Source organism: Cynocephalus volans, chromosome 7 (genome assembly GCF_027409185.1).
Source record: "Cynocephalus volans isolate mCynVol1 chromosome 7, mCynVol1.pri, whole genome shotgun sequence".
NCBI lineage: Eukaryota > Metazoa > Chordata > Mammalia > Dermoptera > Cynocephalidae > Cynocephalus > Cynocephalus volans.
The window spans coordinates 146,806,220-146,827,378 of NC_084466.1; the positions used below are offsets into that span (position 1 = coordinate 146,806,220).

General features: G+C 34.7%; 1 protein-coding gene across 1 annotated transcript in view; it reads right to left on the reverse strand.

The window, feature by feature from the left end:
- The window catches only part of SHTN1 (shootin 1), a 69,893-nt gene extending 49,837 nt beyond the window's left edge, over positions 1-20,056 (reverse strand). Inside the window, exons 1-6 of the mRNA XM_063103314.1 lie at positions 19,962-20,056; positions 14,637-14,805; positions 12,349-12,446; positions 10,087-10,168; positions 6,598-6,692; positions 1,696-1,842 (exon numbers count right to left, since the gene is read on the reverse strand). Of these exons, the coding sequence (XP_062959384.1) occupies positions 1,696-1,842; positions 6,598-6,692; positions 10,087-10,168; positions 12,349-12,446; positions 14,637-14,805; positions 19,962-20,048 (678 nt within the window). The 5' untranslated portion in view covers positions 20,049-20,056. The remainder of the gene's footprint in view (positions 1-1,695; positions 1,843-6,597; positions 6,693-10,086; positions 10,169-12,348; positions 12,447-14,636; positions 14,806-19,961) is intronic.
- Positions 20,057-21,159: the final 1,103 nt, after the last annotated feature.

Here is a 21,159-nt window from a genome sequence, read left to right on the forward strand (position 1 = left end):
TTTTTGACTTTAGGACAGCTGAAGAGCGATTAGCATTCATTATAAACCATATATCGAATTTTGATCTTTTCAAAAGATCTAGCAATACGCAGTACGCAGGCTAGCAATACGCAGTACGATGCTGTCGTGATGCTGCGCAGCTGCAGTGACCTGCAGCTCTAGGTTAGCCACGCGATCGTGAGGACAAACAACGAATACTTTACAACGTACCATGTTGCCAGATGATTTTGCCCAACTGTAGCCTAATGTAAGTATTCTGAGCACATTTAAGGTAGGCTAGGCTATGATGTTCAGGTAGGTTAATGTATCAAATGCATTTCTAACTTACAATATTTTCGACTTAAATTGGGTTTATTGGGACATAACCTCATTGTAAGTTGAGGAGCATCTGTATAAGAAAGATTATCCAGAGTAACTGTATATAGTACAGTAAAACATTTTTAGAAGTCATGATTCTTATAATTTCCTCATAACTTTTATCTAATTTTCAGTACCTCTACCACAAGGTATATATGCAATGATTTAGTCTTATACCTCAGTTCATTCAGCAGGTTCTATGCATGTATTATTACTAAATGAGTCAACTGTAAATAGTTGCACTTTTCAGAACCATAGTTATATTCTAGCATAAGCTAAAAAAAACCACATTCTTTTTTCTTTATTTGGAATGGTAATTTCTACACATGTGAACAACAAATAAAAAGAAATTCTTTCCTTCCAGCCCTGTTCCCCAATCCTCTTTCCAAGGGTTAATCACTGTTACCATCTATCTAACCACAGATACTCCACATATATTCCAAAATTTCTTATTGAGGAAAAAAAAAATCAACTCTACCTAACCACCAACTCTGTAAAAACTACAGAACTTCCAGAGATTAAATGTCAATATTGTTGCTCAAAGAGACTTTGACAGGTGATAAAATAGCAGCTGACAGCCTTTCCTTCATAAACTAGGTACAATGTACGTAGTATAAATATTGATGTGATTTTTCTGAAGTGTTTTCTTTAATTTGAAAGTCTTTGTTCCACCTCTTCACCTTCCCTCCCCCCACCTCCTTCTCACCTACCGCAATGACTATCCTTTCTGCCTAGCCCACAGAGGTAGGCTGTGTCAGCTGGAATAGCTCCACTCATACGAACTGAAATTACCACTTAGGGAGTCTTTAAATATATACTTTTGAGCAAGTTTACAAAATGAGAAATTTTCTCTAAGCAAACAATTACTACTAACATGGACTTTTCTTTTCCTCCCTCTTTGAACAAAACCTTTGCCCTCCAACAGCTCTTTAAGACTAATACACCCTCCTAGTGTATGCAGTCTCCAAAAAACACAATTGCTCCAAAAAGCAGACCTCCAGACTGTGCATTACCCAAGCTATTTTTGAGTCATATCTCTTTCTCTTGCTTTTTCTGACCCTTGGGACAACTTAAAGATCATTAAAAAGTCTATAACAGTGTACTATAAATTTTAGTTTGGCAATAAATTAAGTTCATTTGGTAGTCTTTTTTTCCTAGAAGGTGACTGGAAGGATTTAGTAAGGCAAAACATAGAACCATAAATGACTAGACTGACTCCTCTCTTTTTAAGTATATAAGAGCGTGTGTGTGTAAGATGTGTGGTGTGTATGGGGTGTGTGGGGTGTGTGTGTGTGTGGGGGGGGGGTGTATCTAAGACTCCAGAAGAAAATCTGTTACCTTTTGCTGATGCTGAATTCTCTCTTCTTCAAGGAGCTGGATGAGTTTTGCATTTTCATCTAAAGCTTTCAAAAGCTGCTGGTCAGGGACAGAGCTATGAAGCAGAAGGTGGCTTTGTCTCTTTAGCTTGTTTTGTTCGATGAACATCTGCAAAAGTTCATTACGAAAAATATATAGCAATCAATCCAACATATTTCCTCAGCTGCAACTTCAGCAAAAGTATGTAGAATTTTTATTAAAAAGTTAAAGACAATTTCTGAATTGTGTAAGTTTTAGAAGTAGTGATTGCTACAATTTCATTCCTAACTTTTATACAATCTTCAGTACCTTTAAATCCTGTCCCCAACAAAGTGAATATAATTTAGTCCTATAACCTCAGTTTTTAACATTTCATTATTGCTTTAAAATACATTAACATTAACAGTAGTAGCTAACATTTATCAAGAACTTACCTTATGCCAGGTACTCTACTAAATATTTTATTCCTTACATCAATCCTATGAATTAAGTGCTTCTACTCTGAATAGGTAACATTTACTAAACACTGTGTGATATATATGGTGATAATCATTTTACATTCATTGTATCGTCTAATCCTTAGAACAACAGCATCCCATTTTACTGATAGGGTAAGTAAGGCTCGGAGGGGTTAAGCAACTTTCCTAAGGATGCACATAATGGCAAGACCAGGATTTTAACCTATATCTATCTCAATAACCATGCTCTTAACCACTTGGCTAATTTCCTCTGCTATTTTACTAGACCTAATGTTTTCTTTTAAACTAATCAGTTTTTCCCCAGTGATAAAAGTTGTTAACAGTAGAAGGGTAAAATGGAAAAGGGAGACAGTATACTAATACTCAAGAACACTTTATTAAGCAATTCATATATATTATTCATCTAATCCTCACAACTTTACATGATTGAAAACAACATTATCTTCTATTCACCTGTTATTTTTTTTCCCTAATACTCTATCCAAGTTGGCCAGTGAGTGAAATGTTCTACAAACTCTGAAATCAGACCCATTTTATTGCAGAGCTTCACACTGTCAGATTCTTAACAGCATTTTATAATTTACATTGTAACTACACTGTAAGATTTGTACTGTAAAACAGCTTGCTAGAGCCCATATATTAGTTTATTCAATAACCTCATTCATCATGTAACAGAAAAAGCCAGAAAATAAAACTCAAGACAAAAATATTTTCTATCAACCTCCATGTGGAAAGACTACAAATACAATGATTTATGTAATCCTTAAGCTTAGTCCTTGGTCAGTATAGATTTCCAAATCAAAATCAAGTTATGAATACACTATACTAAAATGCTAACATTTTCTTCCCAGTATGTCTTCCTATGAGGAGGGAAAAATGATCAGAAGCTTTCATTCTTTGCCTGTGCAGAAATTTATAAGCCTACTAAACTACAATAATGTTCTTCTGTAAAACTAAAACACACTAAAAAGTCAAACAGGTAAATAAACAATTTTATATATATAAAATCCACATTCTTCTTCCATTTGACTCCTCATCTCTGTCTAAGAGTGAGAGGTATGGAGACAGCACAAATGAGTGTGTGTACATGTGTACACGCACATTTGCTAGGCTAAAGAAGAGTACTAGCGGCCTCAACATACTGGGGAAGGGTAATCAATACTTCATCCTAGTTTCTTAAATTTAAGACCAATAGTCTAATTGAAATTAATCATTCTGGGTTACAGTTATTACTATAGTAGTTTCTTTATTACATATTTTTCCCTTAAACTTAACTAGGTGGAGCCGTTACCAGCATCTTAGAAAGCACCTCAGAGAGTCAGCATGAAAGGCCTGCAAACAGCAGCTGAAGCGATGTTCTCTGGTTTTCCAGCAAGCGAGTCCTTTTACCACGTGTGTTCAGAGGCTGAGAGCCAGCAGAAAGGAAGCAGACAGTGGGGGGGACCAGAACAGAGGCCTGGAACTCAGCAGTAAAACAAAGCAGGGCACATGCTAACCACCAGTGCAAAGGGGGCTTTATCACTCTCACTGAACAAGCTGCTTCTCCGTGCTTTGGTTCTCTCTTGCACAAAAGGGATAGTGCTCTTTTTCCATGTAGCACTCAGGAAAACTTGCTTAACTTTACAAGGTGATTATAAATTATCTTGTTTAACTTTACAAAGTTCATTATAACTTATCTCAACTTTGTTATTTTGGAGAGAAGAGTAAAGACACATGACTTCAAATCTTAGGGATGTAAATAACGTGAATTTCTTTTGCAAAATCCCTGTAACAATCCCTGAACATTACTAGTATCAGAGGAAAACATATATAGATAATAATTTCCTTTAAATAACAATAGTAACTTTAAAAAAGTACCCATTAGACTACCTTTTCTAAACTTTAGGATACTAAAGTAAAAATTCTACATAACTCCTTTTCTAAAAAAGTATTTCAAGAAAATTCAGTTAGCAAACACTAATTAATTTGGTTTTCAGCTATGGTAAGAACTTATTGGTTAGAGTTATTAAGTTGGTCTCTTATCAGACAACACTATAGGTATCAGAATTTCAGAGAAATTTCATAAGTCTTTTCAAAGTATGAGAATGAACGGAAAATCTTATGCTGTTAATATATAATTCATTCCTTCCAAAATAAGTCAAATATCATCTGATTTATTTGGAAAGAAAAAAAGAACTGTCTACATAATAGTCTCATAGTACATTAGGAATACATGTTAAACAAGGCATTTATATCTTAAAAAAGAAAAGAAAAACTACATTGAAAACATAGCAAGAAAAATATATTCCAAAAAGTACAAAAAAGTCTTTCATTAAAAAATTTAATTATGTTGAAGAAATAAAACAACTGCATATACTTATAAAGACAACTGACTTTTTTCTTCTTGTTGAGGCGGATCATGTTTTTGGTTTTATTTTTTAAATGAACTACTGGTAATAGAAATGGGGGAGAAAGTTTCAACTTTTACTTTATACATTTGCGAACTGTTTATGTTTTTTACAAGGTATATATATTCCTTTTGCAAACAAAAATATGAAGTAAGTTAATTTTAAAAATTGATTTCTAAGGCTCCAGACTGTAAACACAAAGGGCTGGGCTCACACTTGCTTTCTTTACCATTTGATTCCCAATATCAGCAGTGTCTGGCACAATAAGATGTTTGCTGCATGCACTAAGGAACAAAACACTAAAGAGTGGGACGCTCTTGTTAAACTAAGCCATGTGCCTTTTCCAGTAGTTATCTGTTGAAAACCTGAGAATCTGTAAACCATGTAAAAGGGGAAATATGCAGGTTCCAGTCTAGCCCTATTTTTAAAAAAGTTTTTCTCTCAGTATTGTGTAGACAGCATCTAGACATTGTAAAATTATTGAGCACCATGCAAATATTACACTACCAGTAACATAAGCACCACTGTTCTTGCTTTCCCTCCTCAAACTTCTACCTCCTCATTCTGAGTGAACATGTCAGCATCATTGTTTCCACCAATCACTAAGGCTGAAGGCCCTACCAGGTGAATGGCAGAGCAAATCATTCATTTTCATACTCTTACGGCAACCTTGCTTCTTCCAGCTGTCTTCCCTGCTACTGCACGGCCTTCAAGTTTTTCTCTGAGCTGCTTTGTATTCTAACATCATTGCACAAACAGATGGAAAACTGAAAATGTCTTCAAATAAGTAAGACCCTTTGGTTTGGGTCAAAATCAGCCAACCTTTTCAGTTTTGCAATGGAGGCATCATCACATTATCTCTACTCCCCCTCCCCCTCCATTATTTATTTAGTTGCATTATTTATATTGCTGCAGCTTTTCCAAAGGTCTCTGACACATTTTGTTGTTGTTGTTTTTTTTCTTTCTTCCAAGTAACGAGAATATTTACTCACCTTTCATTAAACTCTCTGAATAAAATGAATCATAATATTTCAAATCAGATCTACTTGGCCTAAACCTTTGGTAGAGTTCATTGCTAGCACAGCTATGCTCAAACACAGAAAGACACCCCCACCAAAACCACCCTCCAGTTTTCAAATGTCATTCCCATAATGCCATGCTTTGTCTTCCTTTAACACCTTGGATGCCTCTACCTAGGACTGTTTTATATTTCCTTAGCTACTTTCCTTCAAACCACAGTATGCACACAGATCCAAAATATTTATACAGGATGGAGATCTCATTGCAGATCAGCTCCACACCAAGAGTTTAGCAAACTGGTGACTCATCACTACCCTGGAAACCAGCCCCAGACCATAGTATACCCAATGACTGCACGTCAACAAGGTAAAACAGAACAAGAGAAGCTCAAAGCTTATCTCTAAATAGAGAGGAAAATCATTACACTGGTGAAAGGCTGAGATAATGGATAATCAACTCACATAATGAGAGCACTGTACAATGGCTGAAGAGAATACTGATACAATGATACTGTTATCTGAGACGGCATATGGAGATGTATCCCAGATTCTTAAGGCTATTTGAAACGCACAGATATCCTGTACTCAAGCTGGATTTTCCATCACAAGTCACAATATCTCTAAATGCAATTCCTTTCCCCTATTATACTTAATAAAATATTTTTTTAAAGTTGTGCCATCTGATTCTAAAATCCACTTGGTTAGGTTTATGTCATCATGCATTTTACAGATGATGAAAGTGAAGCTCCGAGAGGCTAAGGGACTGCTCTGATGTCATACAACTAGTAACTGACATTGCTAAAATCCGAACCCAGATCTTCTGACATCAAGTTCAGTAAACTTGATACTATTCTGCAGCTGCCTCCCTAAATCAGGTAATCCTCAATTCAAACTGGTTAAAAGTTTTTTACTCAACCTCAAAAAAATTTTCTGAAATGTCATCTGCAAGGTCCATTAAAGACAATAATAAAAAAAACTAGGTCTCTACAAGATACCCACCTCTTGTGCAAACGACTCTGCTTTCTTTCGAAGGTCCTTTTCCAATTCCAGGTTTACTTGCATCTCCTCATACTCTTCTACGGCTAACATGGACACTTAAGAGGATGAGGAAAAGGAAGCAGACAATATGCCACACAAATTTTCAGGAATGTGGATAAAAAAGTGTTGAAAAGATTCTTAATACAGGCACACACACACACACACTCATCCATTCCTAGTTGACATATCAGTTTATAAAACCTTTTTGGAGGGCAATTTGACAATATGAATAAAAAATCTAAAACTATTCATACCCTTTGACTCACTAATTCCACTTTTAGGAATGCATATACTAAGAGAATAAATCATAAGCATATATAGAGATTTGGTTGCAAAGATGCTTGCTGCATCAATGATGAAAACAGTGAAATAATCTAAATGGTCTAAATTGAGGAATCAGTAAATTGTGGTACAAAAAATATTATTCTGCCACCAAAATTACATCAAAGAAGCATATCTAGTGAATAACATATTTTTAAAAACAAATGAGTTGCAAAAACCATTCCAAAATGAATTCATTTTTGTTTTTTAAAAGCCACAGATAAAACACATCAACAGGCATTTTACAGAACTGGAAACATATGAAAGGCCAATAAAATGTGGAAAAATGTTTATCTTCATTAGGAATCAGGAAAATGCAAAGTAAAAGCACCTTTTTATACCCACCAAAAGGTAATTGGTAAAAATTTTAAAGTACGGCTATATCAAGTTTGGAGAGGATACAGAACAACAGGAGTATAAACTGATAGATCTACTCAAAAAGTAATTTGGCATTATGTAGTGAAATTGAAGGTAAAATTTTATATTTGGCATATATTTTACTGAAACTCTTGGACATGTACACCAAGAGACATGTATAAGAATTTCCATAAAAGCATGATATGGAATAGCAAAACAACTCAAATATCCACCAACAAATTAGTTGAATAAACAAATTTTGGTATAGTATAGTCACCTAATGGAATATTATACAGCAGTGAAAACAAACATACCACAGCTATGCCCTTCAACGTGAATGAATCTCACAAACACAAAAAGTCACAGAAGGTTATTTGCAAAACGATTCCATTTATAAAAAGTTCAAAAACATGCAAAATTAAACAATGTGCTGTTTAGGAATACATACCTATTTGACAAAACTGTAAATAAAAGAAATGAAATTATAAAAATTCAAGGGGGTGGGTGCAAATAGAGGGGGATGTTTGTGGGCTTATAAGATACCAGTAGGTACAGAGAGGTTTCTTTTACTGGTATCCTCTTTGTCTTCCATATACATTATAACCATATTTAACAAAAAGATTTAATGTATATATAGGGTTTAAGATTAGAAGACTATACACTCAAATGTTAACAGTGGTTATTTCTGGATTATAAAGGTTAAAATTTTTTTCTTTTCCTATATGAATCTAAATTATCCACCAAAAAAGCCTATTTCCTGAATAAAAAGAATATATATGAGTGTATATATGTATATGTGTTTTTTAAGTGTTTTCGATGTTTACAAAGGAGAGAAACAGCCTTAGATTCATTCAGGCTCAAACAGTTAGTACTTTGTACTAAAGAATTACTGTAGGATTAAATCTTCAAAAGGAAGGTCCTGTCAAATAAAAGCAATGTGAATTCTTTGCTACTTTTGACATTTAGTGGCCCATTTTATTAAATAATGATACAGACAGGACAGAGGGAATGATGACATCAGAAATTAGGTACAACATAGGTAGACAGCCCTCTGCTTTTGGTGAGGCACCTCAATCCTGAGCTGAGTCATATCAAAATCTTTAAAAGGCTCTCTTAATGGCTGCTTTCACACACTGTTCTGCCAGGGCACTTCAATCCTAACTGACTAAGGACTGGTTTGCTGTGTAATGACATAGAATTTCAAACTCTGTACTCTGAAAATCTACTGCCTCCTCAGACGAAAGTCTAATGGTCTTACTCAAGTAAAGCAAGATAAGTGGTAGTTTGTGGTGTGAATTATAGGTCCCTGAGAACTAAATGATTTTCAAACCTATTTAAAAAAGAAATTTCATGAAGAAAACAAAGACAACTATGACTATCTGAAGCCCTGGGCAAGATAAGTGTCTTTTCCATGTCCAGAACACTGTAAGAAAAAGTGAATTTTTACAGGTCCTGGCCCTTTTGACTTGGATTCTGAAAAAAACTAGGCTGTTCCTAGTCTTTATTTATATAATTTCTCTCTCTTCCTAGATAGAGGGCTCTATGAAGGCAAGATCCACGTGATTAACCTTTGAAGAACCCAGTTTCACAGTGCATCAAGACTGAAAATTCTTTTTTTTTTTTCCTTTTTTTAAAATTTTATTTTGTCGATATACATTGTAGCTGATTATTGCTCCCCATCACCAAGACCTCCCTCCCTTCTCCCTCCCCCCATCCCCCCCAAGACTGAAAATTCTTCTACACTATTTCTATATTTAAATGAAGAAAGATCTGCAGAAATGTTGCAATCTAAAGTATCTTCCACGCTTAACTACATGGTCCTTTGTTTATTAAAAATTCCAGGTGATGAATAATGCACATTGACAGCTACCACCAATAACAATGTGGTAAAGCCCTGGGTCTGAAAGATTTCCTATTACTATTACAGATTCTAAATTAGGAAAGAGTGTCTGAGGGAAACAGGGAGAACAGAATGCACATTAAATCCCCTTCTTCAGAATTATTTTTACAGAACTGTACGTTGGCATCACTTCCTCGTCCTAAACCAGGGACCAGAAGAAACAGCCCCCATGAGAATTGATGCTGTGTTTTACAACAAAGATAAGGTCACTGTTGACCAAATTATACAAAACTTTCTCTGGAAGTAGCCATTGGAGACATTTCCCTCTCACTACAAGACCAAATCTGCTTCCCCTGATCATTAGGTTCATTTTTATGTGAGTCATTAAATGATCATTGATTGCACTGGCTGCTAGAGAGCTCAGAGCCAGATTTCAGGCACAGAGGCAGGAAATGTGCAAGACCTCAGGGCAAGTATGCACTTCTTATACCAATCTATACTCTCCCTTTGTCCCATTTTCTACATCTTCTTAACTTAAATTTTATAATATCATGTTGCATGTGTTTATGTAGGTATCCTAATCTCTTCTGGATTGAGATTTACTAAATAACCTATCAAATATATAAATGATGAGGGGATAGCCAAAATGACCATGGTCCTAGGATATATGCAGGACTGAAGTGATAGTTAGGTTTAGGTTTGAAGTTTCAAAATTAATGGGTTCTAAGTTCCTCAAGTGAAATCACTTTTAAATGTCCCCTGACTTAGGTGATAATATAATAGGAATGAGAGAGACTCGCTGCTAGGAAAACACAATTCAGGAGAAGATTTTGGCTACAAGAATCTTTGGGCACAGGTGTAAAATGACACAAAAGACATGTAAACAAAATGAATTACATAAGTATTTGAGAAAAAAGACTGGAAAGACATACCTCTATTGCATTTTTCTAAGACTTTTCTCTGTTCAAGAACTTCTGAATTTAAAACAGCTTTTTCTTGTTTAGCTTTATTTACCTAAAAATGTGAGATTTTAAGGGGAGAAAACACCCAAAATTGTAAAACAGGACACATTAGCAATGTGTGACACTCAAATGGCTGTTCAACTTTCAACATGAAGTTACAGTTTAAAGCAGAAATTGGCTTCTCTGTGTTAAGGCTTACATTAAAGCTCTTTTTGAAAGCTTCATAGCTATTTAAGTTAGGATATATAGGATATACACTTGGCACAAAGTTATTTACAAATTCTAACTGGCATTGGCATTGGTCCCTAAACATGACAGTACTCTATCTATCTGGTGTAAATGATTCATATTTTTAATGCAAAAATCCAATTAGAGATCACCCAGAAAATACACAAATCATTTGGTCAAAGACACAACACTCAACTTTGGTATTCATTTTAAACTTTGATGACTTTTGGCTTAAACATGCATGAACTTTTAAAATTAAAAATATTTTGAATTTTGATGGCTAAAATTTAAGCCAAAAGCTTAAGTAAAATTAAATACACGTGAAAATAATCCCCCAAAACTTCAATTTCTGAAATTATCAATAGAAGAGAATACCATACAGCAGTCAGAAAAAAAAAAAAAAAATGACTATACAGCTACACATAGGTAAATCTCAAATACATTATGTTGAATAAAAAAAAGCAGGTATATTTATACGGTTTAAAAACACTCAAAATGTGCTGGCCAGTTAGTTCAATCAATTAAAGTGCAGTGTTATAACACTAAGGTCAAGGGTTCAGATCCCCATACCAGCCAGCTGCAAAAAAATAAAGAAAAAGAAACAAACAAAAAACCTGTGATCCATTAAAAAAAAATAATAAAAACACTCAAAAGACTATGCATTGTAGTAAACATAAATACATGCACTGAATTGATAAACACAAGTTCAGACTAATGGTTTAGGGAAACTGGACAGGGAGTGAGGAAAATGCAATTGGGGAGAGGTACAACAGGGTTTTCATCCCTAGGCTAACGTTCTATGCGTTAAGTCAGGTAGTAGGTACCCGAATCTTCATTATTTTGTTCTTTATACTTTCTCAGATGTCTGAAATAGTCATAATAAAAAATAATTTCTGAATTGTCTTCCAATGACACCTCTAAGTGGGAGGGGAGAGAATCATCGATAAATAATCACAACTGAGGAAAAGAGAACATTAGAATGTGTTTCTTGTCTCTCTCCTATGGTTATACTCACGAAACAAACTAAGATAACAGTCCCCAAATTGGCTCTGAATCCAGCAGCAAACCTCCAGAAAGTATGTAAACTGGTTTCTTTTAGTATGAGCCTTACTTTAGTTTTCGGATTAAATTAACTGGTATACACAACCCAACAGGAAAGTTCCTCCCAAAATATCATCAGCCTTCTCCTTTCATTACAATGTTTTGCCGTAACAAGTAAGAGCAGCTGGGGCTAGAAGATTGGTGGGCACTGCTTCCCAACCTTTTTTTTTACATCATAGCCTTTAAGAAAATAACAACAGGTGTATGTGAACTGAGGTGACTGGATGAGGCTGCTTTCTGAAGAGATCAACACTTTGGCACACTTGTAAGCCATTTGAGGGTTATCAAAGTGCTGTAGCCCATCAATAGGGAAGCTCTGAGCTACAGAATCTGAGAATCACTAACGCAAGTTAAATTGAGATTGTGAAGGCAGATTCTTGAAACTGCATGAAAATAAAAGGCAATTGTGTGGTCTTATTCTTAAAGACAGTTCAAAAGGAAAAAGATTGTCCAAATATCCACTTGAAACCATTCTACCTTCTACCATATATGCCCGTGTTAGAGGTACACAGAGGGACAGCTCTTTCCAACTGAGCCAGCCATCCACTAGACAAGCAAAATTCTTTCTTCCTTCTTCACTAGGAGCAAAAAGTGTATGACCTGAAGTAGCACCTACCATTCTTACAAATTTGCCTCGCACAGTAAAAAATGGGGGACACAGGGAACACATCCATGCTATTTTAGTGTTTTATTTATTAAGCTAGGTAGTGGGTACATGAATGTTCATAATCTTATTTTTTATACCTTTTTGTATGTCTGAAAGAAGGGGGAAAAGAGAAGATTAAAATTGGTACAAGGTTCTCATGTCAGAAATTAGCTTCCAACAGCAAGTTTTTAACTTAGCCAGACCCCAAACACCTTGGAAACGCTAAAGACCTTGCTTTTCAGGCATAAGATACATACTTCTTCCATAACTTCTACAAGTTTGCTCTTGAGATTTTCCAGCTCAATGGCTAATATCTTCTTTTCCTCCTGAACAGATACAAGTTGATCTCGAAGTTCTGCAGTTTTAAAGAAAAAAACAAAATAAACTGATTTTTAAAAGAAGAAATCAATCTGATCAAAAGAATTGAAAATGCCAGTCCATATGTAGCTTATGGTCAAGATTACTTAACAACTAAAAGGAAAATTAAGAACCAAGGGACAATTGGAATCTACTTGCATGCCCCACTATATAGCCATGGTTGTTATTAATTTTATATCAGAGTCAATCTCACTATGTTAAATGTATCAGGTCATGTTTTCTTTGCATTCTATGAAACCCATATTCTAGAAAACTGTTATTTTAGAAGTAAAATTTTTAAGCTTTCAGTAAAACAAATTAAGGCACTGTACTAATTTCTTCTTTATTTCATAATGGTCATGGGATCTTGTCAGAGTACGATAAAAACAAGTGGACAGATAATAATTTGGAGATTTTGATTTCAAGAAAAAAAAACATGACTTGCTGCTAATTTATAGCCCTTAAATAGTATTTAAGCTGACTCAAAATATAACTATTGAGAGAAGGGTTAATCTTAGTAATTTTCAGAGTTGCAGGTGTTTTGTTTCTTAATTTATTTCATATTTTTTATTACTGGGATTTAATGGAAAATGTGTTACCAGAATGAAAATATTAGCAACTGTAAGTGAAACAGCTTCTGCTGTTAGCTTAAAGTTACTTCTACCGCTCAAATGTTTAAATATATACGTGGATTAACACAGACTATTTAAATTTATTCCCAGGCCTACTGTTTTGCCACTTAGTTTTTAACTGCTTTTAATTTCTTACCCTTCTCCAAGGACAAGAAATCTCCTATGTGATTACATATAAATTGAATCAAACTTTTTACATGAACCCAGCTTGAAGAAGTTTTCAGAGACCTGTTTCTAAATCACTGTCTCCATTCGCTGGCTAATCCAAAAGGAAGAACATGAGACCATGTTGTTCAAGACCGAACAGAAGGGAGAATAATAAACAAGCAGAAGTCCTTCAAACTTCCTCTACCTCCCTACCAACATAATTTCTATTTTGTCTTAGGTTAAGGGGTTGAAGAGTCGGGTAAAGATGGTGTCTGTAACATTCCTTCTTCTTTGTATGTGGGAGCACATAGGCTTGACAAAGAACAGGGAGTGTACAAAGGGCAAAAGTCCTAAGTGCACTTATGCAGAACCTAAGTGCTAAAAACAGCAACAAGTTTCTGCTAGATTAGATAAGAACATTAAAGTCATTTCTTATTCCCCTTCACTCCCTTTCCTTTGTTTCTCATGATGTTTTCCAGAGACTGCCCCATAGCCAATTTCTTTTTGTTCCTTTGATAAATGATTGTTTTTTCTCTTGTATTTCCTTGTCTTTACAATAAAAGCTGAAGCAAATACCAACTCGGGGCTGCACCTTGTTTCTCCTTTCTTGAGGGAGTTGTCTCAGTGCAGTCCCTTTGGGCTTCTCATTACTCTTAATATTTGGGCTCTGAGTAATCTCTGCATCTCTATCACACAGTGATAAGTGACATTTATATTTCCAATTGAAATTTTATTTACCAAATTAATGAGTATTGCTTTTGACATGTGTACTAAGTTCAATTGTTCAAATAGTTATTGAGCCAAAAACTGCTTTCCTACATCTTTAACATAAACAATATGTATACTTCTATTAATAAAATTAATATGCATTTAATAGATGTATCATATAACCTTGCCTTATGGCACTACGTGTTGACCAACACTTGTTTAATACTGAGTATTGCTTATAGCTCACTGCCCAAATCAGATGGGAAGTTCCTGGAGAGCAGAGACTAAGCAATCTGGGGAGGAATCTTCCCCAAAGATTCCAGCAGAAAACCAAACAAAAAGGTGGTGCTGGCTAAATATATTTGTATTCATTCTTTCTTTCACTTAACAAAAGTATCTCAACACACAGTCCATATTCTTCAGGTTATAGTCTAACTGGCTGTTTCTGTTGAGACACTTTCAAAAGTGCATGCACAATTCCAAACAAGAAAGTAACTCCTAAAGCACAGATGCTATATCCTTATCACGATTCTCGATCAAGCTACATGCTAGGTGAATTAAATCAGAATTTGGGGGAAGAGCAGGACCCAGGCATCAGTATTTTTTAAAGGTCCCACATGATTGTGACGTGCATTCACAGTTGAACAGCACTGTCAAAACAGGAGTCAAAATATGCTCAATAATTAAGTCAAGAGTCACACCTTTGATTTGCTTCTGACACTCTATTGAGACACAAGTCTTGGCAGTACCCTCTGTGTCCACAGCTGAATCTTCATCATCAATGTTTATCTCCTCAGTTATCACATCTGGCCCCAGCTTGGCCATGTATAACATGCTGATTCTTTTCAATGTTTTATTTTCTTTATTTAGCTAAGACAAAAATATAAAAACGGTTATTTTAACAGCAGTCAAATGAGTATATTGGAGTTTTAAACAATAGACAAATTAAGTGTATTTTTGTCTTACATATTCATCAACATTCACAGCAGGACACAACAATTAGAGGATTCATTAAATAGTGCTTTAGTCACACTTATTAATATTAAATTTATTACTTTAAGCAAGACCTGATGCCTAGATTACAGCCGGCAAGTGGAAATGCTAGTTATAACTAATAAGAAATATAAGAAATTAAGATAAAACACCAGTATAGATTAAATCAAACTTCAATTTAATTATACTCATTAATAGTCTTAATTAAGGCACTTTATTTCAAGCAAATTTTTCTGTTTGATGCTGTGCTGTGAATACCTTTCAAATGTCTGTTTGCCCAGCATTCCCTCTTTTCTAGACATTGTCACTCTCCTTCATTGCTCCACATGATTTCTATGGGAAGAGCCATGCACGCCCAAACCATACTCCATCTCTTTGGCCACAGCTAATTAGTCCGGGAATTAGGCACATGACCCAAGCTTAGTCAATCAGATCCCTTCTCTAGATATCTGGAGGCTAGAATTGAGAGATGAGTTTCTTTCTATGTGTCTGGATGCACAGGAGCTGTTGCAACCACATTCTACTACTGAATTGAGGAAGAGAGGAAGGTAGTCTGTCACAAAGCCAAAAGTGAAACTGATGTGTAGAGAGGCAGAGAAAAGCAATGGAGAAAGGGTTTCCCAGTCCCTGGCTCCAGTCCATTCCTGAACTGCTCCTGGCTCATGGTTTCTAAAGGATCCTCCAATATTCCTCTCTAACAAATTCTTAATTTTTTTCCTTTCTTGCTAAAGCGAGTTCAAGTTGTGTTTCTGCTATCTGTACATAGTCCTAAGGATACAGAATAGAAGTAAGTTTAAATGTTTCTTTTATCTCTACAAAAATAGTTCTATTTAATTCATAGCAGAAAAAAAAGAATCCTAATTCATTAATTTATTTGTTATTCCCTGATGCAGAAATGAGTTGGTTTTTATCTTTAGATACTCAATTACCATCACCTTCTTTAGCTAATGTGCTTATGTGCATAAAAATATAAATACAAAGCACACACAGACTAAACTTGGTCCAACATCCACAGAAGGAAAATACGGCTTACTTATGTTTTCTCTTCCCAAGACTAAAAAAAAAAAGGTCTTCTCTTATTTGAGCACACGAAAGTATTTAGCAGATTATTTTCCCTAGTATAAAAACATAAGCTACAGAAATGCAAACACACTTCCTTTAATAGAGCCATGGGCCACCAAGACAAGATCTGAATCTAATAATTGATATTAAAAATAAATTAACATAATTGATTGGAAAGCTAACTACCCTTCCTTCCCTACTGTAAACTTTACACCAGAATAAGATGTTTAGTATGTTACTTGTCTGCCTTTGGCCCTTCATTTGTGATCATAATTAGGGCCCCTCAGGCTTTCTCAAGGAAAATCTAGCCCATTTCAATCTGGGAGATCTGGTTCTTATCTCAATAATATAGAATCTAAACGCATCCCAAATGGTATGGCCTGGATGGAGCACAGGAGATTTCCCTGCCCTCTTTAGGGAAATCAGGAAGAATCCGTTAGAAATGGCTATGAACCCTTCCATGGATTCTTCCTGGGAAGACCAGCAAGCTCTATTCAGGGAATCAGACACAGCCCTTTATCCCATACTCAATTTATAGTTCCAGTTTCTACCTCCCCACATTACATTAGAGGATCAGGGATAAAAGAGGAGACCCATAATTTCTCAATCCCTCTTCCTTAAGATAGAAAATTCAAGTAAATACTGTTGTGGGTTCTTTGAACCATGAATGCTACAGCATGGCACTAGAGGCTCAAGGATCCTTCTTGTCAATTCTCAAACTATGCCATATTTAATGAATGTTAGAAGAAAATACCAATTTAAGAAAAAACTCAAGACATAATTTATAATTCTGCCTCCTATAAACTAATGATTCTCAACTCAGCACACGAGAACATCTGGAGAGCTTTTAAAAAATCGGAATGCCTAGGCCCTACACCATACCAAAATCTCTGGCAGTGGGGCCCAGCATAGTACTTTTTGCGATTCTAATGTACATCAACAATAAAAATCATTGATGTAGAGTAATGCAATGCTTCAGTGTACAACCCAGCTCTGCAATCAAATTCTGTCTCTGCCTCTATAACTAACCCAATCTTTTAGCATCTCAGTTTTCTCATCAGCAAACTAAGGATAACAATAGTCTATCCTGCAATATGAAGATTAAATGAGATAACATAGAAAGTACTTAATACAGTAACTGACATATAGTAAAATTTATGTGTTAGCTGTTAAAAGTAAGAAAAGAGGTTTACTTTTTGTGTCTCTAATTGTCCTTTGGAAATCATTTATCAGCTAGTTTTCTTCAACCAAAGTATTTTGTATGTATTTTCTTCTTCCTCCAGTATACTCATGACAATACTAACCTTTGCTATCTGGTGCTTAATATATTAATTCCCAGTCCAGCATCACAATAACACTTGATAACCTGATAGTTAACAGTTCTGTTCTCAAAAGAGCTTAATACATTTATCAAACCAGGTACCACAATCCACCAGCTACTATCTGTCTGTAATACAACTACTCTATTTAACAAAATCATTAGCTCAAGAAAAAACCCAATCAGAAAATTTCCTGACTATTCTCTGAAACAACATGAAAGAAACATAAGATTTATACACATGAGGTCTTATGTGCATATTACTTGGACATTTTAAAGAATTCTGAATTCACAAATTTTGGCTAAGCAATTTCACTGCAATTATAGGTTAATGGCATGCTACTTGTTGTTTGGAAACCTCCTAAATCACAAGGCAAAGTTAAATCTTTTATAACACTATAGTAATAGAACCTACTACTACATTCAAATTTAAATACAGCTTTTATATTGAACATAGTTTAATGAATATTTAAAGGTACAAAATAAGCAAGTTAAATGGCTTTGGATCATATGACTTAAATAACTGGTCTATATTTATCCATTTAACCTACACATTTTAGCAAAGCAATGTATCCACATTTGCTTTTAAGAAAATTATGAGGTACAACTGCATCATAAAAATTAAACATTCCATTTGTCATTAATTTGATGGCAAATATTTAGAAAAATAAGAATTTACAGAAACTTTGCTGCTCAGAAAATGGAACCTAGTTTTAAAAATGACAACTGATACCTAAATCAAAAAGTGCTATTATTATTTATTGATCACACATATAACAAAGTTTCCAGATTTTACATTCAAAGCTGTAGTATCTTTCAGATCCAATGAGCACTTCAATAGTGTTTGACTGAATCAGTTATTTGGTTTGTTTTTTATTCCAGGACCCACAAGTTCATATGTATCCTAAAAAACAAACTATATATCCATTTTCAAGAGGGCTTCTTAAAGAATATGCAACAGTGTAAGTTAAGAATCCTGTTGTTAAGACTAAATTGTAAAAATGACCTTATAGTTTAGGTAACACAGTGATTTAATAACCAGAGATGAACGGAACAGTCACCTGGCAGCTTCTTAACATATACACATGCCTGGGCCACATCTCTAAAGACAGTGGGTCTGAGGTAACTCTAAAGATGCCAACCCTGGTACACCCTGACATTTAGGGTAAGACAATTATAGCTCAGGGAGGTGAATTCTCTTGTTCAAAGTAATCTGTAAAATAAAAAAGGAGGACCTTTAATTTTTTAAAGGGGACCATATATGGACCAATGATCAAAGTGCATCATGAAAAAAGAAAAGCCCACTGCACTCTCTCTCCAGTCCTAACTCTAGTCCATCCTGTCATTTAAGATGAGACACTGCCATCCAGAGAACAGAACTTGCCCAAAGTCACACATGTCTAAAATGATATAACCAGGAATAAAACTTGTATGTTCTGCCTCCCAAACCACTGCTTTCCCCAAACTGCAAATCGTGAGAGGTAGTATCCTCACTTTGGATGTACTATTGCAATAAGAATATTTGTTAATAACATGGGAAAATACAGAGACTATCCTTAAACACTAGAAGACTCAGAGAAGCTAGTACGCTCCAAATATATTTTTTTCTCTACCAAAAGAAGAAATAAGGAAAATGAAAAGGGAAATTACACATTACGGGCTAGTGAACTCTAGTGATATGCAGCAGAGTAAAAATGATGTGAAAGTACCCATGTTACCATTGTTTTTAAAACAATAGCCTATATTGCTATGTATTCTTCAGACAAATGACAGAAGTTACACAAATTTATATCTTAGTTAGGTTCTCACTGAATATCTTATGAACTCTAATGTAGTGCTGTTATGCAAGCAATTAAGCAAATACCTCTAGCAAGCACACTGCTAATGCATACAAATTAAATAAATAAATGTATTTATTTATTTATTGGTAGTAGGATTTTAGTCACATCCAAAGAAATACTTTGGAGTTGGGTGATGCGGGGGAGAGGGAGGAAAAAGAAACACAACCAGCATTACTAATGAAATTTGGTTGAAAATTGCTGTAATCCATTTTCTGATGAAGTGGTTCAGATGCATTTTACCCAACCCAAAATACATAAGACAGAGATAAAAACATTCTTTAATAATAATGTACTTCTGATGAGATAGAATATAGAAAATTACACACTTGGTAAATTCATCAGCTAGAAGCAATCAGTGGAGCACTGGAGGTCACCTTTAGCATGCCCTCACTTTGCTTTCACAAATAATCACCTGAAATGTAAGGCCTGAGGCTGACGTTTTCATCTGATTCAAACACAAAACAATCATTGCTCTTTTATGCCACACCAGGTTAGTTTTAAACTTGGTGAGCATTTTAACCAAATGCATAGACATTTGTAAAGTTCAGTTCAACAGACTACTCTGGGATCATTTTTCACAGCAAAAAGCACAAATGCTGAAATACACACATACAAATGCTGCTTTTAAAATCAAAATAACCTATGCATTAAGCATATTCCGAGATTCTGAGACCTTACAACACATTTCTTATCATCAGAGCAGACAACTGTTTATAGAACTAGAAAAGCAAAAAAGGACAGAAGCCACTGTTTAGAAAAGCAAGTTGAAACTTAAAAGCTGAAGTAAAATTTTTTCATTTGAACAGTCTCACCTTTGTTGCCAAAGCTTCAGCACTTTCTCGACAAGTCTTCTCTATTTCAAGATGGTTCTGCATACAATTAACTTCCTCTAGAACCATGTGAGAAACTAGGAATGAGGGGGAACAAAAGTCTCAGCATTCAAAGATTACTCAGCTATTTCAGAAGCCCACGCATAGTCCCATGATTAAGAATACTTCAATTCTTTAGCTAGCCAGACCTTTAGATATCATTGCAAAAAAGTTTTTAAGAAGCTGTCCTGATTAAGTCTTAGCTAATATTTGAAATGTAGAAAGAAAAAAGGAACACAACAAAGAAACTTCACTGTTATTACATACATTAAGAAAGCTACTAAGGAGATTTTCTTAAAGCGTCTATTTTCTATGTAGCTATATACGTATCCATAGACATATCTGCTAATTTAAACAAAAGGCTCTCATAAATAAAGAAGAGTGGCAACATGACTTCTTTTTCTTAGCAGGATACAATACATGGATCTAATTGAAAAGATTAGCTACAAAAGAAAGAAAATAAAAATAAATCTTAAGTTGATCTTATAACTGCAATAAGAATGTGACAGCTAAGTACTACAATATTAGTCTTTATTAGTGACAAAGTAGTTATTGTTATTTCATAAACTCCAGGGCAGAAAAGTATAGCAACAAGATTTATGTACTATATGATGATGAAAGCAGATGCTAATAAATTGCTTCTTACATCATAGACTGTCAAAAGGATTAAAAGAAAAATAAAGTTTTACTTAATATTTTACCAATACTTGAAAAACAGTAATTTGGGGATTTTTCTGGTAACTAACTCATGTAAATTGGGATTTAAAGGCACACATAATTTAAAACTTTCTTGAATTATATTGTGAAGATCAAGTAAGAAAAGTGCCAATTCCTCCTGCCTGTATTTCTAGCTAAAAGAAAATTCTCAGAATCTCAAGCCTAACTTTAAACATGTCTTCTTATTGACATTTGTTTGGCTTAAAAAAAAAAAAAAATTAAAGGACACTCAAATGTGAAACCCAACAAAGTCAGGCAAAAAGCACTGGGCTCACATAACACAAGGGAGATTACTTTTGCTTCATTTAAGCTTAATTAACCTGCAATTATGATTAAACTCAGGAGAAAAAATTTCTCTCCAAATTAAATACAAAAAATGTATTACTTCCTAAGTCTGTCCAAAGTTCTTATTATGTTAATATTC